Source organism: Microtus oregoni, unplaced genomic scaffold, assembly GCF_018167655.1.
Source record: "Microtus oregoni isolate MIOR12 unplaced genomic scaffold, Mior012 000031F_ref0000149, whole genome shotgun sequence".
NCBI classification, from domain to species: Eukaryota; Metazoa; Chordata; class Mammalia; order Rodentia; family Cricetidae; genus Microtus; species Microtus oregoni.
The window spans coordinates 20,394,471-20,415,334 of NW_024543090.1; the positions used below are offsets into that span (position 1 = coordinate 20,394,471).

General features: G+C 38.5%; 1 protein-coding gene across 1 annotated transcript in view; it reads left to right on the plus strand.

Annotated features, from left to right (window-relative positions):
- The window catches only part of Knl1 (kinetochore scaffold 1), a 67,863-nt gene that overhangs the window by 34,957 nt on the left and 12,042 nt on the right, over positions 1-20,864 (plus strand). The window contains exons 11-18 of the mRNA XM_041678925.1: positions 2,421-2,559; positions 4,189-4,256; positions 6,556-6,654; positions 9,353-9,468; positions 11,296-11,386; positions 12,781-12,897; positions 14,791-14,878; positions 20,668-20,745. Of these exons, the coding sequence (XP_041534859.1) occupies positions 2,421-2,559; positions 4,189-4,256; positions 6,556-6,654; positions 9,353-9,468; positions 11,296-11,386; positions 12,781-12,897; positions 14,791-14,878; positions 20,668-20,745 (796 nt within the window). The remainder of the gene's footprint in view (positions 1-2,420; positions 2,560-4,188; positions 4,257-6,555; positions 6,655-9,352; positions 9,469-11,295; positions 11,387-12,780; positions 12,898-14,790; positions 14,879-20,667; positions 20,746-20,864) is intronic.

Genomic DNA, 20,864 nt, shown 5'->3' on the forward strand with positions numbered 1-20,864 from the left:
AAGTTAAGCCTGGTCGTGGTGGTGCACACCTTTAATCCCAGCACTTGGGAAGCAGAGGCAGGTGGATCTCTGAGTTCGAGGCCAGCCTGGTCTACAAGAGCTGGTTCCAGGACAGGCTCCAAAGCTACAAGAAACCCTGTCTCAAAAAACAAACAAACAAAAAAGAAATTAATAAGCTAGTAAGCATAGAAGATAATTTCAGTGACTCTGAGGTTAGGTAATGAGAAATAGCCAAAGGTATAAGAAACGAATAATATAACACTTAAGTCTGACTAGATTTTATGAAAATTGGTATTTTGTTCAAATGTTGAATATCTGCTATACAGTACTAATTGCTTTGTTTGGTTTTTGAGACAGGGTTTCTCTGTGTAGCCTTGACTGTCCTTGAACTCAGATCCACCTACCTCTGCATCCTGAGTGCTGGGATTAAAGGCTTATATCACCACCACCCAGCAGTTACTTCTTTTTTAAAGATCTGTTTATTTTATGTTTTTGCCTGTATGCATATATGTATATCACATGTATGCCTGATATTTGCAGAAGCCAGAAGAAGGCATCAGATCCTGGAACTAGAGTTACAGATGGTTGTGAACCTCCAAGTAGGTGCTGCTAACTGAACTCAGGTCCTCAGCAAGAGCAGTGAGAACTTTAAACCTCTGAGCCTCTAAATACTTTGATTTTAAGAGAGACTCTCATATATCCCATACTGGCCTGGAACTCAACTTACTAAAGATGGTCTTGAACTTTTGATCTTCTGACCTTACCTCTGGAATGATGGGATTATATATGTGCACCACCACGCCCAGTTTATGCGGTGCTGGGGCTTAACGCAATCTTAAAGCCTAAACTACATTCCTAACCCTGCTTTAGACACTGTTGGAAATGCTAGGATTACATCTGAGAGCATGTACCAACAGAAATCTTTAAAACTAAAACTTTTATTCTAGCATTTAGGCAAGTATTTTTTCCATCAGAAAACATGTATTGATGGAGACAGTGATCGTGCCTGTAATCTCAGCCCCTGGAGAGACTAAGTATTACAAATTTGAGGATAGGCTAGGTAACACAGCAAGATCCTACATTAAAAAGAAAAAAGGGAGGGCGTATAAAAATGATGTTTGAAGTTAAATCAAATATTTTGGGTTTTTGTTTTGTTTTGGGGGTTTTTTGTTTGTTCTTTTTTTTATAAAACAGTCTCATTATATAGTACTGGCTGGCCTAAACTTGCTATATAGAATAGACTCGCTTTGAAATCAAAATTAGACCTATCTGCATTTTGAGTGCTGGGATTAAAACAACCATGCTTAAATGATCTAAATAATAAAAGCAGGGCTACATGGCTTGATTTTAACCAAATGAATTTTCACTGGCTGGGCTATAGACCAGACATGCATTTCTTTTCTTTTCTTTCTTTTTTTCTTTTCTATTTTTGATTTTTCAAGACAGGTTTTCTCTGTGTTAGTGCCCTAATTGTCCTAGAACTATAAGAACAGACCAGACTGGCCTCAAATTCATAAGAGATCCGCCTGCCTCTGCCTCCAGAGTGCTGGGATTAGAGGTATGTACCACCACCACCCGGTCAGAAATGCATTTCTTCTGTTTACTCTCAGGGGTAACATATACACTAAATACTGCATTTTTTTGTATATTGGGGGATACAATTTTTATGGTTGTCTGTACCTGTGAGTGTGTATGCATGTGTGTATAGGCAAGAAGTTGATATCTAGTGTTTTCCTCTAACATTCTCCATCTTATTCTGAGACCAAGTCTCACACTGAACCTGGAGCTTACCACAATCAGTTGTGTTGGCCAGTGAGCCCCAGGGTTCTGCTGTTCTTTACCTCCCTCCCTTCTTTGCTCTCTCGTCGTGGGGGAACAGGTGCATGCATGCCTATGTCCAGCTTTTTATTGGGCACTGGGGATCTGAACTCCAAACCTCATGCTTGCACAACAAGCACCTTTATCCAGGTTCTAATTTCCTTTTCTGATGTAGCTTACATATTGGTGGCTAGCAGCTAAATAATTGAAAATTTTAACATTAAAGACCTAAATTGTCTGATAACTTTAATAAGTTATTATATATGAATTATATAGAAAATTTTTTTATAAATAGTATTTTTGTTGGTGTTCAACATTTAGTCTCTGTAAATACCAAGCTCATAACATTATGCTGATGTTTTGAAGTATGTAATTACAATGTAGTGTACACATGAACATACACTTGTGCAAATGCATAATGTAGAAGGAGAAACCTGCAACAACATGCATATGGCTATCATGGGACAATTTATGGAATCAGTTATCTTCTTTTACATTGTTTCTCGGAGTAGAACTAGGGTTACTAGGCTTATATAGCAAGTGCCTTTACTGACTAAGCTATTTTACTTGCCCCTATGCTGATGTTTCTTTGATAATTTCAGATTTTTGATCATCATACTGAAGGGGATATCAATAAAAATGTCAACAGTGTATTGATAAAAAGCCTGAGCAGGACCCCGTCTAGTTGCAGCAGTGATCAGGATTCAATCAAGGCTGACGGAATCTCTCTGGACATCAGTAGTAAGACCTCTATTTATTTATTTAAATATTTATTCATTATGTATACAGTGTTCTGTCTGTATGTCTGCCTGCAGGCCAGAAGAGGGCACCAGATGGATGGTTGTGAGCCACCATATGGTTACTGGAAATTGAACTCAGGACCTCTGGAAGAGCATCCGCTGCTCTTAACCACTGAGCCAATCTCTCTAGCCCCAATTTTTTTTTTTTTCAAGAAAGGTTTTCCACGTGTAACTCTGGCTGTTCTGGTTCTCAATGGCTGTTCTGGTTCTCACTATGTAGACCAGGATGGCCTTGAACTTAGATCCTTCTGCCTTTCTCTTCTGCGTGCTGGGATTAAAGGCATTTGCCACCAGCACCAGGCTAGCAGTAAAATCTTTATGAAGGCTAAATAATAACAGTTTGTTGAATCCTTGATTGATAAGTACATTTCAGTATAGGAAATATTTTAATGCTATATAAAACCCTCTCAGGTATAGAGTTGATAAGTAAAGTAATATTTCACTTACATTTGATTTTTAAAAATTTAATGAAATGACAAGTGTTATACTACAGAGGAATAGTTCATTTCCTCCAAAAGCTTCTTATTAGTGGAGAAACACTGAAGGAAGCTGTAAAACTATTACAGATACTTTGTCTTACTAAGTGATAGCTTCCTAGAAACATCCTAGTAGATAGAAGCATCAGGATCATGAACAGCACATAAATCTGAAATCTTAGTTAGGGTTTCTATTGCTGTGAAAAGAGTTCATGACCATTCTTATAAAGGTTAATATTAAATTGGGGTGGCTTACAGTTTCAGCGGTTTAGTCCATTATCATCATGGCAGGACATGGTGGTATTGTAGGCCAACTTAGTGCTGGAGAAGGAGCTAAGAGTCCCACATCACTGGATGGTGGTGGTGTACGTCAGTACTTGGGAGGCAAAGGGAGGCATATCTGTGTGAGTTCGAGGTCAGCCTGATCTACAAGAGCTAGTTCCAGGACAGCTAGTTCTCCAAAGCTACACAGAGAAACCCTGTCTCAAAAAAAATTAAAAAAAGGGGGGGAGGGGTGCTGGAGAGATGGCTCAGAGGTTAAGAGCACTGGCTGCACTTACATACAGAGGTCCTGAGTTCAATTCTCAGCAAACACATGGTAGCTCATAACCATCTATAATGAGATCTGGTGCCCTCTTCTGGTGCGTGTGCAGGCATGCAGGCTAAATAAATTTTTTTTTTTTTTTTAAAGTCCTACATCTTGGTCCGCAGGCAACAGAAAGTGAGTTGTCATGATGGATGTGGTTATAGGAGACCTTAAAGCCCACTCCACAATGACACAGTTCCTGCTAATAGTGCCACTTCCTATGGGCCAAGCATTCAAACACATGAGTCTATGGGAGCCATACCTGTTCAATCTACCACAATAACTAAAATTAACTTTACATTTTAGTTTTGGTTTGTTTTTGGAATAAGGTCTCACTATGTAGCTTTGACTGCCTACCATTGGCTATGTAGACCAGGCTGGTCTTAAACTCACAGAGATCTACCTGCTTCTGCCTATCTAGTGTTGGGATTGAAGATGTATACCACTATTATAAGCCTTATAGTTTCATTTTGACTTGTTTATTAAGTAAATTTTGCTTTGCTTCTAGCACAACGCAATAGCCAAATGGAATCACAGTTCCTTGGTGACAGTATCTGTGAAGATAGTTTGAGAGAGGTATGTCAAAGCATTTTTCACTTTAATTATTTTAATTAAGTGTATGTGTATGAGTTTATGTATGCACAGTATACATGCCACAGCCTGAGGACAACTTGCAGAAATTTCTTTCTCTATCATGTGGATCTTAGGCATTGAACTCAAGTTGTTAGGCTTAGTGCTGAGTAGTACCCTTATCTACTGAGCTATCCCATAGGCCACTGCTTCTCACTGTGGTTTTTGTTTTGTTTGTTTCTTTATGTTTAAACAGGGTCTTATTATATAGCCCTTGCTGACTTGGAACTTACTATATAGACCAGGCTGGCACCAAACTCCCTGAGATCGGTGTCTGCCTCCAAAGAGCTGGGATTAAAGGCATGAGCCACTACACATGGCTCATTTTTCACATTTTGCTTTTTTGTTTGTTTTGTTTTTTAAAGTAGGGTTTCTCTGCTTGGCCTTGGCTGTCTGAGAATTAGCTTTGTAGACCAGAGATCTCTTAACTCTCAGAGATCTGCCTGAAAGACATGCGCCACCTCCCAGCTATTTCTCACTTTTAATACTTTTTTTAAAAGAGTTTATTGATGTTTTCTGGTTATTTGGGTTTTTTGTTTGTTTTGTTTTTTGAGACAGGGTTTCTCTGTACCTTTAGAGCCTGTCCTTGAACTCACCAGTCTCTGGTGAATCCAGTGCTGGTATTAAAGGTGTTTGTGACCACTGCCTGATTAAGTTTATTGTTTTTTTTGAGATAGAATGTGAGGCATTCAAGGCTACCCTTAAACTCTCTAGGTAACCAGTGCTGGCCTTGAACTCCTGATCTTCACCACGTTCGCACCAGCTCAAGTGCTAGAATTACAAATGAGTGCCACCACACCTGGCCTAGTTGGGTTTTTTTTTTTAAAGATTTTATTTATTCATTATGTATACAATATTCTGTCTGCATGTCTGCCTGCATGCCAGAAGAGGGCACCAAATCTTAGTAAAGATGGTTGTGAGCCACCATATAGTTGCTGGGAATTGAATGCAGGACCTCTAGAAAAGCAGCCAGTGCTCTTAACCACTGAGCCGTCTCTCCAGCCCCCTTGTTTTGTTTTTGAGGTAGCGCTTATGCATCTTAGCTGGGCTCAAACTTGATAGGTATCCAAAAGTGACCTTAAATTTTTGATACTCTTGTCTCTACCTCCAGAGTGTTAGTAAGTATTACAGATATGGGCCACATGCTCAATTTTATGTGGTACTGGGAATCCGGTTCAGAGTGCTAGGCAAATAAATGTTCTACTAACTTTGTTCATCCCCAGTCCTAGAATTTGTTTTTTGTAATTTTATGTATTTCAAATATAGAAAACGCTAGTTTTCTTTCTTATTTTAAAAAATAATTTGTTTATTTGTATTTTATATGCTTTGTTGTTTTGCCAGCATGTATTTCTGTGTGAGGTTGTCGGATCCCCTGGAATAGGATTTACAGTCATGAGCTGCCGTGTGATTACTGGGAATTTAACTCTGGCCCTCTAGAATAGCAGCCAGTGCTCTTAACCTTGAGCCATATCTCCAGCCCCAAGGCTGGTTTTCCTTGTTAAGGATTCAGCATAGTAATTATATGAAGTATTATCTTAGCCTGTTCTCTTTTGCTAAGATTGAAAGCCGCAAATTGGGTTGGTTATACAGACCAGATTGCAGTTCTTTATGCTTTGCCAAGCATTGCACTGCCACAAGCTCAGTATGTGATGATGCTTCCAGGCTGGAGGAATTTTGCAGAATCTCCAGTTGACTCAGTGTCTCATGGCAATAGAGCAAGCTTACCAAGTTGAGTCCATTTTCCTCTTATGAAGCCATTTATGTAATCCTTCTGGCCCTAACATTATGACCCCATCCAATTATCTACCACCACATACTATTAACATATGACCTTGGGAATTAATGTGAGTTTTAGAGGCATCATTCACCTTAACCTTAGTAAGTAGAAATTAATATTAAGAGACAAATTGAGTTTTGAAAATTACGTAACCTTAAAAATGTTAGATTGGCTATGGTGGTCCGCATTCCACATGTTTTATTCTAGCACTAGAGAGACTAGGATTCTATGCCATACTGGGCTGCATAGCAAACTTGAGCTACAGTGGGACACCTTGTTTAATAATAATAGCAGTAGTAATCTTATATAAAAATTAAGAAAAGTTTGCTAATGTTTATGTTTGGCTAGTTCCTTAACTTAGTAGATTAAGCTCTTTAGAAATGAGTGGTATAGTTAGAGTCAAAGTGAGCTTACTTTGAGTATTCATATATCATATAAAGGTTTTTTTTTGTTTTTTGTTTTTTTAAGAAACTCAAGAATGGACAAATTACAATAAAGGAGTTCTTCGTACTTCTTCAGGTCCACATCTTAATACAGAAACCCAGGCAGAGCCATCTTCCAGCCAAAGTAAGTGCATTTCTTGGCAAAATATTCATCTCAGTTAAAATATATCCTACTTAAAAAAATTTAAATTACACAAGAGAAAGCATTTATTAGAACACAAAACTATGAGTTGGGGATGTAGTTCATTTGTTAGAGGCTTGCCTACCTGCTTGACTCCCTGACTGCCAAGTATAACAACTTGACTTTGTATACCCTGGTGATGCTTCCTTTCCTCACATTGAGGAACCTGTTCTAATACCAGATGTAGCTGTTCTAAACTATAAATCTAACTGGTCTTCACCTCCATCAAAGAGCTCAAAAGGATGTAATATTACCTAACAACAGACACATCTAGCTGCCTAGACAATTCTCTGCAATGTTGGGCCATCCATCTTTCGCTTATAGGCCTAGAATATCTGGAAGACTCTTCTGTGAAGCAGAATCTTAAAGGATTGTCTTGATTTGTTTTGGCAATGTTCAACAGTCTTTTTCCTGTGTCTCACTTGTTCAGTTTGTTCAGCATACTGTCAGCAGTGAAGGAAGAGCAGTTTCTTGTCCAGATGCCTACCCTTGCAACATTGAAAGCAAATTCTATATGGAGTTTCTTTTTTTAAGATTTATTTATTTATTATACATGCAGTGTTATTTATGCCTACATGCCAGAAGATGGTCCCAGATCTTATTATAGATGGTTGTGGGCCACCATGTGGTTGTTAGAAATGAACTCAAGCCCTCTGGAAGAGCAGCCAAAGCCATCTCTCCAACCCCCAACCTCATTTCTTTTTTTTCTTTTTTTTAAAAATAATTTAATTTATTATTTTGTATATGGTGTTCTGCCTGCATGTATCCCTGAAGGCCAGAAGAGGGCACCAAATCTTATTACAAATGGTTGTGAGCACATGTGGTTGCTGGGAATTGAACTCAGGACCTTTGGAAGAACAAGCAAAGCTCTTAACCACTGAGCCATCTCTCCAGACCCTAACCTTATTTCTTAATTATTCATTGGATTTTTAAATGAGCTTCATAAGCACAATTTCCCAAACAAGAGTAGAAACATATATACACGCTTTAAAAAAAAAAACTTTTAAATTTGTATCAATATACCAAAATTCATGCCAGTACAAAATATCTGAGATCAGTAGTTTTCTTTTTATCCTGTACTCCTATATTCCCCTAAATGATAACATCCATAACCCCCAAATCACCAACAACCATCCCCACCACCTTTGGGAATGTAGGCATTACCTTCTCTGGATTGCTTCCTGTTTTCTGTGGGTGAATATATCTTTAGGGCTACCTGAGAAAACGGAAATAATTGCCAAATCCTATAACCTTGTTGATATATATCACCTGTCAAGATTCAGGAGGTTTGCCCCAATCAAACCTGATCATATTAACTTGGAATGAGTCCACGGCCCTTTTCTTCCTGGGAAAACAAAAGCATAACCTCTTTTCCAATGTGATATATATATATTTTTTTTACTTCTCTTTTAAAATTAAGATCTCCCTAAAGTACCCAGGTTGGCTCAACTTAGCAGTCCTGTTCACAATCCCAAGTCTATCAACAGCTGTCAGCTCATCAGCATTTTAAAAATTCAAAATTAGCACAACATACAGGATCCAGACTCTGTGTTTATTTTCCCTCGTTATGTGGCTTATTCTTTTTATATTGCTTCTTTCTTTAAAGACTTTATTATTTTTAAACTATTTACTTTTTTATGTATATGTCTTTTCTCTTTTTCTTCTTAAGCCTACACATATTTTTAATTTTAAGTACACTGTAACCTGTTTTTTTCCCATCTAGATCTGTCTTTACTGCATATTTCTTAGCCTCTTTATCATGACCCTTTAAACTAAGTGGTGTGGCTAGGTCCTCTGTCTAGGCTTTGCTGGCTGGCTCCACCCACTTCCCCAATCTTTGATAGCCAAGTCTAAAGCTTGGGGCACCATGCCATCACGTGACAGTAAGTAATGAGGACAGCTTTCCCATGCTCACAACTTTGGGGCTGGCTCACCTACACTTCCACCAACAGGATTGGGTATTTGTGGTAAGCTCAATTTTTACATATTGATTTTCTTTCTTTTTTTAAATTATGTTGATTTACTCTGTGTGTGTGTGTTTGTGTGTGTGTGTGTGTGTGTGTGCATACATGTGAATCTGTAGAGGTCAGAGGACAATTTATTGAAGCCACTATGTCACCTCAACTTTCTGAAAATAATTCATAATTATTTTTAAAACACTTTCAGTCCTATAAGTCAGTATCCTTAGCTCACCTGAACATCTAGGAAAGAGTGGACTTTGAAGTTAGAGACTTGAATTCATGTTTGAACTTGTAACTTACTGTGTCATTCTCAAACTTGAATTTGTTTCTTATGTGGTTTTGTCCTCAAAATGGTAAAATTTGGGAGGATCAGGAGTTCAGTGTAATCCTCAGCTACATAATGAGTTCTAGTCCAGCCTAGGTGACATGAGACCCTTCCCCTCATCTCTCCCCCGACCCCCGGCAAAAAAAAAAAAAAATGGAAAAGAATAAAAAACAACATCTGGTTCTGCCGGACATGGTATCATAAGCAAGTAATCCAGATTCAAGAGACAAAGGCCAGAGAATTACAACTTCAGGCCGCCCTAAACTACACTGTAAGGCTCTAAAGTCTATTTTCAAAGAAAAATGAACCAGTTCTTATTGATGGAACACTTTCTTTTCTTTTTTTTTCCCCAAAGTTTGCTATAAACTCATCACCTACCCCTGAAGATCTGATGTTGAGACAGTATGTTTATGGACCCAAGATACAGATTTACAGAGAAGATTGTGAGCTTCTTCGCCAAAAGATTGAAGAGTAAGAACGTTTTAATTTTTTTCCTGTGATTGGTTTTCGAGGGTTATAATAATCAAATGGTCTGTGTGGTATTTTAATCATTTTAATTAGAATAACATGAGCATGGGAAAAGTAGATGGAATTAATTGGCAGTATGACATGAATGAAAACCCAGTTCAGCCTACAATATTATGTAGCATTGCATAAGTCGTTTACCACCTTATAAAGTGGTAGTAACATCTATACACTGCAAATACAATGAACAGTAGAAATTATTTATATAAAATGTTTCAGATTGCCGGGTGGTGGCAGCACAAACCTTTAATCCCAGCACTCAGGAGTCTGAGACAGGGGCATCTCTGTGAGTTCCGGGCCACATCCTGGTCTACAGAATGAGTTCCAGGAACAGCTCCAAAACTACAGGGAAACCCTGTCTTAAAAATCAAACAAAAAATAGTTTCATATCATGATGAACAAAAAGATAAACAGAATTTATTTTTTCAAGACAGGGGTTTTCTGTTTATCTGTGGCTGTCCTGGAACTCACTCCTAGGCTGGTCATGAACACAGATTTGCCTACCTCTGCCTCCCTAGTGCTAGGATTAAAGATGTGTGCCACCTTAGAATTATTAAATTATGATATAATTTATATATTATGTATCTTAGAAATTATTAAATTATGATATAAATTGTTTAAAACAATATTTAAAAAGTATATAGTGTACTATTTTTTTAAAGTACAGGGTTTCTCTGTAAAGCCCTACTTATGCTAGAACTCGCTATGTAGACCAGGCTGGCCTGTAACTTGGAGATCTCCATCTCTGCCTCCCAAGTGCTGGGTTTAAAGGCGTGAACTCGCAAACCCTGATGTACTTACTCTTTTGGGTTTTCTAAATTGGGTGTTGTTGTACATGACAGTAATGGGAGGCTTTTTTGTCCTGCCTGGTTCCGCAGCCGCTCTTAAAATAATCACTCAGAGGGTTTTATTAATTATAAATGTTTGACCAATGGCTCAGGCTTATTACTAAACTAGTTCTTACATTTAAATTAATCCATTTTTTAACATAGGGGTAGGGCCGGGGCAAGCTTACGAAGCTTTAATTTTCAGAGAGGACAGGAGGCTCTAGGCAGGGATATGAGTCGTGATGCTAGTTGGCAAGGTCTCTCTCTAAAGGATCCCGGCTAGCTGCTTCCTGAAAGAAAATTGATGCTGGGGGTTGAAGTGAGCCTGAGCCACTTTAGGAAGCTGCTGCACTCTCTCTGAGATGCTGAACTGTGAGTTTAGAACTTAAGCTTTAGTAGTCATGAAAAGAAGTGGTAGATCCAGAAGCTGTAAAGATAGCAGACAGAGGGAAACCCTGTTGGGGTTTCAAGTCAGCGGTTGATGAAAGTTTGGAAACTGATACTTTTTCCCTTGGTGGGAGGTCTAGCGTTTGGAACCCCTGGCCTGATCTATCAGACTCAGGAATGCTGCACGTCTCTTGTCCTAGGGACTGCCTAATCCTGACCTAATACTCAAAATCAAGTCTTTGCCCATTTAAGAATTCAGTACCTCCCCCAACACTGCCTCCTCGATCCCCTAAAGGTACCATGGCTTCTGGAGTCTTTCTTCCTGCCTGTCCATCTCCCCCACCCACCCTCACCCCTTCTTGACCTTTCTGCTTCTTTCCACACCCCAGGTTCATTGTGACACTCTTACCTGCTGTTCTTTAAATGTTGAATAATGTTTCCTGAGAGAATTCTCCTGTTTATGTAGGAAAAAATGAGAAGAATTAAATTTGGCTGTATGTTAAGTCAGCTGGTTAAAGCAGAATTCTACATCCTATATTCACATTTTTCTTTATTTTAGATTACAGGTATCTGCATTGACCCAAGATAAACTGTTGACTGATGTAAACAGGACCTTGTGGGAAAAAATGAAAGACTGCTCTAATGAAGAGGTATTTTTATGTCATTTTCTGATTAAGAATTGACACACATCAAGATAAGAAACTGTTATTTTCTTTTCTTTTTTTCTTTTTTTTTTTTTTGTTTTGGAGCCTGTCCTGGAACTAGCTCTTGTAGACCAGACTGGTCTCGAACTCACAGAGATCCACCTGCCTCTGCCTCCCAAGTGCTGGGATTAAAGGAGTGCGCCACCACCGCCCGGCCTAAACTGTTACTTTTCTTGAGACACCTTTAATCCCAGTAGTTGGGAGGCAGAGGCGGGTGGATCTGAGTTCAAGGCCAGTTACAGAGAAACCCTGTCTTTTTTTTTTTTTTTTTTTTTTTTTTTTTTTTTTTTGAGAAACCCTGTCTTTAAAAGGAAGAAAGAAAAGAAGAAGAACCGTTATTTGATGGGATGGAGTTCTTTCATTTAGTGTCAGATGTGATGTGCTGCTGTAGTCTTATCTAATTATTGCTAAGTAACTGTTAGATACAACCTTTCCTATGTGTAATGACTAATTTAATATTTAAAATATATATGATGCTCCCTCCTTTTTATTGGCATTTCCCATAGATTTAAGATATTCTTAATTGGGGCTGGAGAGATGGCTCAGTGGTTAAGAGCATTGCCTGCTCTTCCAAAGGTCCTGAGTTCAATTCCCAGCAACCACATGGTGGCTCACAACCATCTGTAATAAGGTCTGGTGCCCTCTTCTGGCCTGCAGGCATACACACAGATAGACTATTGTATACATAACAAATAAATAAATAAATATTAAAAAAAGATATTCTTAATTGATTAGGTATTTATTAGTCTATTTTACATGTACACTAATATATAATACTGTTTTAATTAAGAGCCGGTCACCAGGTTGTGGTGCACGCCTTTATTCCCAGCACTAGGGAGGCATTGGCCGCTGGATCTCTGTGAGTTCGAGATCAGCCTGATATACAGAACGAGTTACAGGACAGGCTCCAAAGCTACACAGAGAAACCCTGTGTTGAAAAGCAAACAACCAAAAAATTAAGAAGTGAATTAAAGGCAACAATCAAAACTGAAGTCTTTAATTATATTCTTAAATAGATATGCAGAAGTTACCTGTGGTGGCCTAACCTGTAATCCCAGCACAATAGAGGCAAAGGCTGGAAGAACACATATTTAAGACCAACCTGGTCTTTACAGTGAGTTTCAGATCAGCCAGGGAATCAATTTGCAAATGAAAAGTTTTTGCTTTAGGAATCAGAACCTAGGACGGGCAATCTAATGTACCTTCCCAGACCTTACTTACCTTATCTGACTTGTGGGTTTTTTTTTCTTTCTTTCTTTCTTTTTTTTTTTTTTTTTTTTTTTTTTTTTTTTTTTTTTTTTTTTTTTTAGTATAATGTGCTCTTTACCTCTCTCCTACAGCTGAAAACCTATGGGATTTACCTTAACAAAATAAAGTCATGTTATACCAAGATGACAAAAGTCTTCACTCACCAAGGAAAAGTGGCTCTGTATAACAAATTGGTGCATTCAGCTGAGGTAATTTGTGATAGTTAATATATAACAATTTATTAGTAGCTGTAAAATATGAAGAATGAGCTGGGCGGTGGTGGTGCATGCCTTTAATCGCAGCACATGGGAGGCAGAGGCAGGCGGATCTCTGTGAGTTTGAGTCTTGCCTGGTCTATAAGAGCTAGTTCCAGGACAGGCTCTAAAGCTACAGAGAAACCCTGTATCGGTAAAAAAGAAATAAAAATGTGAAGAATGCTTATTAGGAGACATATAAATGAAAGTTGGATAAAATCTTGTTTATAAAAAGTGAAATTCTATTAATCAAAACCTTCAACCTTGGCATTGTAAGTCATATGAAATATAGTTACTAATATGGGCTATGTCTCATATTGTTGCCTTCCATATTACATTTTGAAATAAACTATTTGTCATTCTGTCTCTCCTCTAATACATACAACAGTATTGTCTTCCTATACTCTAGTCAGTTGCATGTGTATGTACACGTGTTCATTTTTTTCCTTTTAAAAAGGCTCTTTATAGGACTGAGAATATAATTCAGAACGTTTGCTTAGCATTTGTTCAATTTCCTGTTTGAGAAACAGAAGCAGTGTATTTAAGCATGTACACAAGAGCAAGCCAGCAAGGTAGCTCTACTTAATAAAATACCTCATTAGCAAATAAGTGTAGAAATGTCGCATACAGTATTTTCTTTTTTATTTTTATGTAAATAGGAGTTTTGCCGTGGGTGTTGGGTCCCCTGGAACTGTAATTATAGACATTTGTGAACTGCCATGTGGTTTTGGGAATTGAACCTGGGTCCTGTGGAGAGCAGTCAGTGCCCTTAACCACTGAGCCATGTCTCCAGCCCCCACTATCTTCTTTTACAGAAATAAAGATTTAAAGATAGTTGTCCCTGGTGCACATACATACAGGAAGTTGAGACAGGAATATTGCCATAATTTCAGTACCACATAGCAAGAACCTGTCTCAGCAATGGTAAAACAAACAAACAACAAAAAAAGCACACTAAAAAGACAATAATTGTATTTGACCAATGTTTTCCATATTTATTTAATCTATTTAAAACCTTTTTAAACAATAAATATTAATAAAGTCATGAGACACATATAAAAAATGCTACAATGAAGAGAAATACAGAATTAATTTATTTATCTATTAAAATTAAACTGAAAAAATTTAAGTCCAGACTAAATGTCTTAACTTTAATTTTAAGATATGCCTGTTGATGGTAGTGTGAAAAACAGACCTGTAATCCCATCTGCTTGAAAGTCTAAGGCAGAGATATCCCAAGTCCAAGGCCAGCCTGGGCAATTTAGCAAGACCCTGTATATATGTAAAAAGTGAAAAAAATGTATAGGAATAAAGAACAGCAGTAGGATCATGTGACCAGCATGTTCTGTTCCTGTATTGCCAAAAAAATAAAAATAAACTTTGGGCCGGGCGGTGGTGGCGCACGCCTTTAATCCCAGCACTCGGGAGGCAGAGGCAGGCGGATCTCTGGGAGTTCGAGGCCAGCCTGGTCTACAAAAGCTAGTTCCAGGACAGGCAACAAAGCTACAGAGAAACCCTGTCTCGAAAAACCAAAAAAAACAAAACAAAAAAAAAAAAAAAAAAACTTTGCCGGGCGGGAGAGATGGCTCAGCGGTTAAAAGCACTGACTCTTCTTCCAGAGGTCCTGAGTTCAATTCCCAGCAACCACATGGTGGCTCACTACCATCTATGATGAGATCTGATGCCCTCTTCTGAGGTGCAGGTATGCATGCAGGTGGAACACTGTACATAATAAATAAATCTTTTAAAAAAATAAAAATAAACTTTGCCATCCATAATCATGACATTAATTGAACTATTATAAAGTTTGGAAGTTAAACTTTATAATCTTTAATGTTTTGTATTTAGGATGAAAAGAATAAACTTCAGATAAAAATGAATGAGATTGACAACATACTTAAGAAGCTCAATAACTGTCTTACTGAAGTAGAAATAGGTAAGTATTTAATGTTTTCCTAGGCCTGGGGATAGAACTTAGTGGTACAATACTTGCCTATCATACAGAAGGCCCTAGGTGTAACCCCTGAAACTACATAAAGTTAAAGGATAATTTTCTGTAAATGCTTCTATAAGGTATAAAATTTGGTATTACTGCCGGGCGGTGGTGGCGCACGCCTTTAATCCCAGCACTCGGGAGGCAGAGGCAGGCGGATCTCTGTGAGTTCGAGACCAGCCTGGTCTACAAGAGCTAGTTCCAGGACAGGCTCCAAAACCACAGAGAAACCCTGTCTCGAAAAACCAAAAACCAAAAACCAAAAAAAAAAATTTGGTATTACTATGATAGTTTAGCAGCTTTAGTTCTTTTTTTTAAAAAAAATATTTATTTAGTATACAGTATTCTGTCTGCTTGTATGCCTCCAGGCCAGAAGAGGACACCAGACCTCATTACAGATGGTTGTGAGCCACCATGTGGTTGCTGGGAATTGAACTCAGGACCTTTGGAAGAGCAGGCAATGCTCTTAACTACTGAGCCATCTCTCCAGCCCGGCAGCTTTAGTTCTTAAATAGAAGCAAATTAAAACCCATTTTTGGGCTAATGAGATGGCTCGGTGCATAAATGTGCTTACCACCAAGCCTGTTGACCTGAGTTTGGTCTCCGGGGACCCACGTGGTAGAAGAAGAGAACCGATTCTCACAAGTTTTCCTCTGACCTCCAAAGGCATGCTGTAGTGCACTCCCACACACACGCAAAATAAAAGTGATACAAAATAATAATAAAACCTCACTTAGGCCGGGCGGTGGTGGTGCACACCTTTAATCTCAGCACTCGGGAGGCAGAGGCAGGCGGATCTCTGTGAGTTCGAGGCCAGCCTGGTCTACAAGAGCTAGTTCCAGGACAGGCTCCAAAGCTACAGAGAAATCCTGTCTCGAAAAACCAAAAAAAGAAAAAAAACTCACTTAGTATAATTAATCATCTGTAACACAGTAAAGAAGAGATGCCCAAGAAATTAAGTCGTTTTTCAAAGCTCTTCATAACATACGATAATCTTGTCTGTTTTGGCTTATTTTTGAGACAGAGTCTTTCTGTGTTGCCCAGGCTGGCCTAGAATTTGCCTAAGCTACTCTTAACTTGTGATCCTCCTTTCTTGCCTCCTGAGTGCTGGTGTTACAAGTGAGTGCCTCTGTGCCCAGTATTCAGGGGGTTTTGTTTTCTAATCACACTTGTTTGTTTGTTTCTTAGTGTGTATAATTTTGAGATTCTTAATTTTTTTGAGATTTATATATTATTTTATTTTAAGTGTATGGGTGTTTTGCCTGCTTATGTACGGTGTGCATACAGTGCCCATGGAGGCCAGAAGAGGGTGTTAGATCCTCTGGGACTGGAGTTGCAGGTGGTTGTGAGCTGTAGTGTTGGTATTAGGAATCACAAGTCCTACCACCCCCCTGGTCCTCTGGAAGAGAGGTCATTGTTCTTAACTGCTGAGCCACTTTCCCAGCCCTCATCACACTTTGGTGTGTGTTAGCTGGTGTATGTGCCGTAGAAGACATGTGGAGGTCTGAAGGATGTGTGTACCATGGAAGACATGTGATGCCATGAAAGGGTGTTAGATTCCTTGAACTAGAGCTATAGGCACTCATGAACCAGCTGCCCCAGGTGCCAATGGGTTAGTTTGACTAAGAGAGGACAACACAGGAGCTAAAAGGAAAACCTGGGAATGAAGAATAGAATTAGAGTTAGGTGGTGTAATGTCTCCGAGGTTAAGTAAGATAAATGTTCTTTGTTCGTTTGTTTTTTGATTTTTTTGAGGCAGGATTTCTCTGTAGCCTTGGAGCCCGTCCTGGAACTAGCTCTTGTAGACCAGTCTAGCCTCGAATTCACAGAGATCCGCCTGCCTCTGCCTCCCGAGTGCTGGGATTAAAGGCATGCACCACTACTAGTTGAGTAAGATAAATGTTTTAGGGAAAAAAAAAATTTGCAATGTCAAACAAAGAAACTGGAATTAAAGCTATGTATGGCATCCACAGGCACATGCATATCCACATAGGCAATTGCACAAATGTGCACACCTGTTTCTACACACACATACACAGACATACACACAAAATATGAATAAATCTTAAAAAAAAAACCCCGTAAGTTCCATAGAGACAAAATTAGCATGTTTTTCTCAATCTACTTTAAGTCCCTAGCTTATGGATTGCACAGTAAAAGTTTCTAATACATGTGACCTGTATTTAGGTGAAAATGAGTATATGAGTATCATAGTTTTAAAATAACTTACCTCTGTTTAGTTACTTTACTCTCTACTTCACAATAAAAGATAGAGGCCTTCAGACTAGAACTTCCAAACTTTCTAATATCAAAGAAAAAGACCTTTAGTCTGTTTATTCATTCATTCGTTCTTTCATCCTTCTTTTCCCTAAGGCCAATCTTTCCATCTAAACTGATTTTGCCAGGTGTGATAGTGCATACCCTGTAATGCCAGCACTCAAGAGACTGAGGCAGAAGAATTACTAATGAGGTCAGCCTGAGCTACATAGTTTGTACTAGGCTAGCCAGCAATAGATAGCAAGATTCTGTCTCTTAAAAAAAACTTCAAATAGGGGCTGGAGAGATGGCTCAGTGGTTAAGAGCATCGCCTGCTCTTCCAAAGGTCCTGAGTTCAATTCCCAGCAACCACATGGTGGCTCACAACGATCTGTAATGAGGTCTGGTGCCCTCTTCTGGCCTGGAGACATACACGCAAACAGAATATTGTATACATAATAAATAAATAATATTTAAAAAAAAAACTTCAAATAGCCGGGCGGGGGTGGTGCACTCCTTTAATCCCAGCACTCGGGAGGCAGAGGCAGGCGGATCTCTGTGAGTTCGAGACCAGCCTGGTCTACAGAGCTAGTTCCAGGACAGGAACCAAAGCCACGGAGAAATCCTGTCTCGAAAAACCAAAAAAAAAAAAAAAACTTCAAATAAACTTGATTTCTATTATGTCTTTTCGGGAATCATATGTTATTACTGCTTTCTTTATCATATATTTAATGTCTCGATTTCCCTTAAATTTGTTTACATAACTGTCATCCTGTATTAACAGGGCTATGAATATAGTTTAGTTGGTACACAGAACCCTGTGTTCTATCCTCAGTACCATCCCATGTATTCAGGTATAAATGTACATGCATGCCTATGATCCCAGCACTCTGAAGATTGAGGCAGAAATAACAGAAGTTCAAGGTCATTCTCAGTTATATACTAAGTTCAAGGCCACCCTGAGGTATTTGAGACCCTGTCTCAAAAGAAAAGGAAAGAAAAGGAAAAAAAGTGATTGGGTATGGGTGACTCGATACCTGTAATCCCAGCATATGAGAGGTCAAGGCAGGAGGAAGATTATCTTGACTGATTCAAGGCTGGCATGGTTTACATTGTTGAGTTCCATGCTAGCCCCAATAGTATGAGATCCTTCAAAAAAGGGGAGAGGGAGGGCTAGAGAGATAACTCAAGAGTTAGGAGCCCTGGCAGTGAAGCCTTTAATCCCAGCGCTTGAGAGGCAGATGGATTTCTATGAGTTCAAGGCCAGCCTGATCTAGAGTTCCAAGACAGCCACAGCTACACAGAGAAACCTCTGTCTTGAAAATCACAAAAACAAACAAATAGAAGATAAAGCCAACAGTGTGGTTGTTAGGTAGCACTAAATGTCTTCTCTTTTCTGCTTTCCTTACTCTTTAGCAAATTTGCTTAATTGTACCTTTTATGTTCTGATTGTGTGGCATGCAGTAATAGAAACATGATTTGTGTCCTTGTGGAATTATTATTTATTTATTTATTTATTTTTTACTCAGACAGGGTATCATGGAGTACAGAATAACTTCTAAATAAGTAGTTGAGTATGGCCTTAAACTCCTGATCCTCTTTCACCTCTCCAGTACAGGGACTGGGTACATGTACTACCATGCTCAACTCCTTATGGAATTTTTTTTTTTTAATTTAGAAGCAATTAGCCGGGCGATGGTGGCGCACGCCTTTAATCCCAGCACTTGGGAGGCAGAGGCAGGCGGATCTCTGTGAATTCGAGACCAGCCTGGTCTATAGAACTAGTTCCAGGACAGGCTCCAAAGCCACAGAGAAACCCTGTCTCAAAAAGAAAAAAAAAATTTAGAAGCAATTATAGACACTAAACAAATGAACTGGGTGTTGTATTACATACTTGGCATCTCAGCCTGTAGGCGATGGAGTCAGGAGGGTTAGGAGTCTGAGGCTAACTATGTTAAATAAGACCTTTGCTTAAGAAAATAAAACCTCCAAAACCACAGAGAAACCCTGTCTCGAAAAACTTAAAAAAAAAAAAAAAAAAGAAAATAAAACACTCCCCCAAAATTAATTTTATAGTAAATAAAGGTGTTGTGATACTTCAATAAAAATCTGACCTAAGATTAAGAGGTCAAAGCAGCCTTCCCTGTAAAGAATTAACTTTTCAGTTAAAATCTGAAAAATGAATAGTAATATAAAAAGTAAAAAAGAAGAGGAGCCAGGCATGGATCACACCTCTAATCCCTTACTTGAAAACACAGAAGGATTGCTGTGAGTCCAGCCTAAGCTACAGAGTGAAACCCTTTCTTTAAAACACATACTCATGCATGGTGCGTGCCTGTAATCCCAGTACTAAGGAGTCAAACAGACTGTGAGTTATAGATCTCTGTGAGTTATAGGTCAGCCTGGTCTACAGAGCAAGGACAGCCAGAGCTACAGAGAGACCCTACCTCAAAAAACCAAAAAGACTAAAACTAAGCAGAAAGAAGGAGAGAACACAGCAGACTATTCAGAATTAATATATGCAGAAAACTCTTTATGTGAAAAATAAACCAACTACATGGGTTTGAAGATAGAGCCAGATTAGAATAGAGAATAAAAGGGAATGTGATCTAAAACAAAGCTAGATTTGTTATTAGGGCTAGACATAGGACAGCCACATAAGGAGTTCTAAATATTTTCATGAACAGTCAATCAGCCTTGTGTATATTAAGCACTTAAGGTGGTATAGGGGTTTGAATAAATGAAAAATAAATGCAGGCTGGTTGTCTGTAATCTCAGGCACTAATAATGATGTCCAAGCCAGTCTGAGCTAAATAGTGAAACCCTATCTCAAGAAAAAACGGGGAGGAGGGTAATTGTTAGAGGAGGAGGTAGAATTTAAGCTTGGAATAGGCACAGACACATGCATTTAATCCCAGGATTTAGATAGGATCATCATCATCTTACTCAGTGAGACCACCCTGGAAACAGGAAACCTGTTTAAAAAAATTTTTTTTTAAATGCTACTTCAGACAAACTAAGCATGGTAACACACCTGATTTCCTAGCTACTTGGGAGACTTTGGCAGGAAGATTACAAATTTATGGCTGGCCTAAGAAATATCTGCAAAACCATTCTCAAAAGTATTAAAGAAGAGCCAGAAATATCTGCTGCATAAGCTTTATGGAACTCATGATGGGAGAAAAGAACTGACTCCCAAAGTTGTCTTCTGACCTCCGAGTGCTTGTGCTTACACACACACACACACACACACACTTAATAATTTTTTGATACAAATCACTGTCATTAGCTCAGAGTTCACTCATCTGCTCCCAGAAGTCTACAAAAGTATAATTCACGGCTTTATTGGCAGAGGATGATGAGTATTTGTAAATATTTTCAATACTTCATTTTGAGCAAGCTGTTCTTTTTTTTTCTCCAATATTTAATGAATTACTTTTGACTTGAATTTCTCTAATGTTTGATGTTTACCTTAGAAACTAGGAAATTGGAGAACGAAGAGAAAGATGACCCTATGAAAGAATGGGATTCTGAAATGAAATATGCAGAAAAAGGTAACTGACTTAGATAAGGAGATCAGTCCAGCAGGGTTTGCTTGTGCATACTTTTTTTTTTTTTTTTTTTTTTTTTTTTTTTTTTATTTTAATTTAGCTTGTGCATACTTTTATCCCAG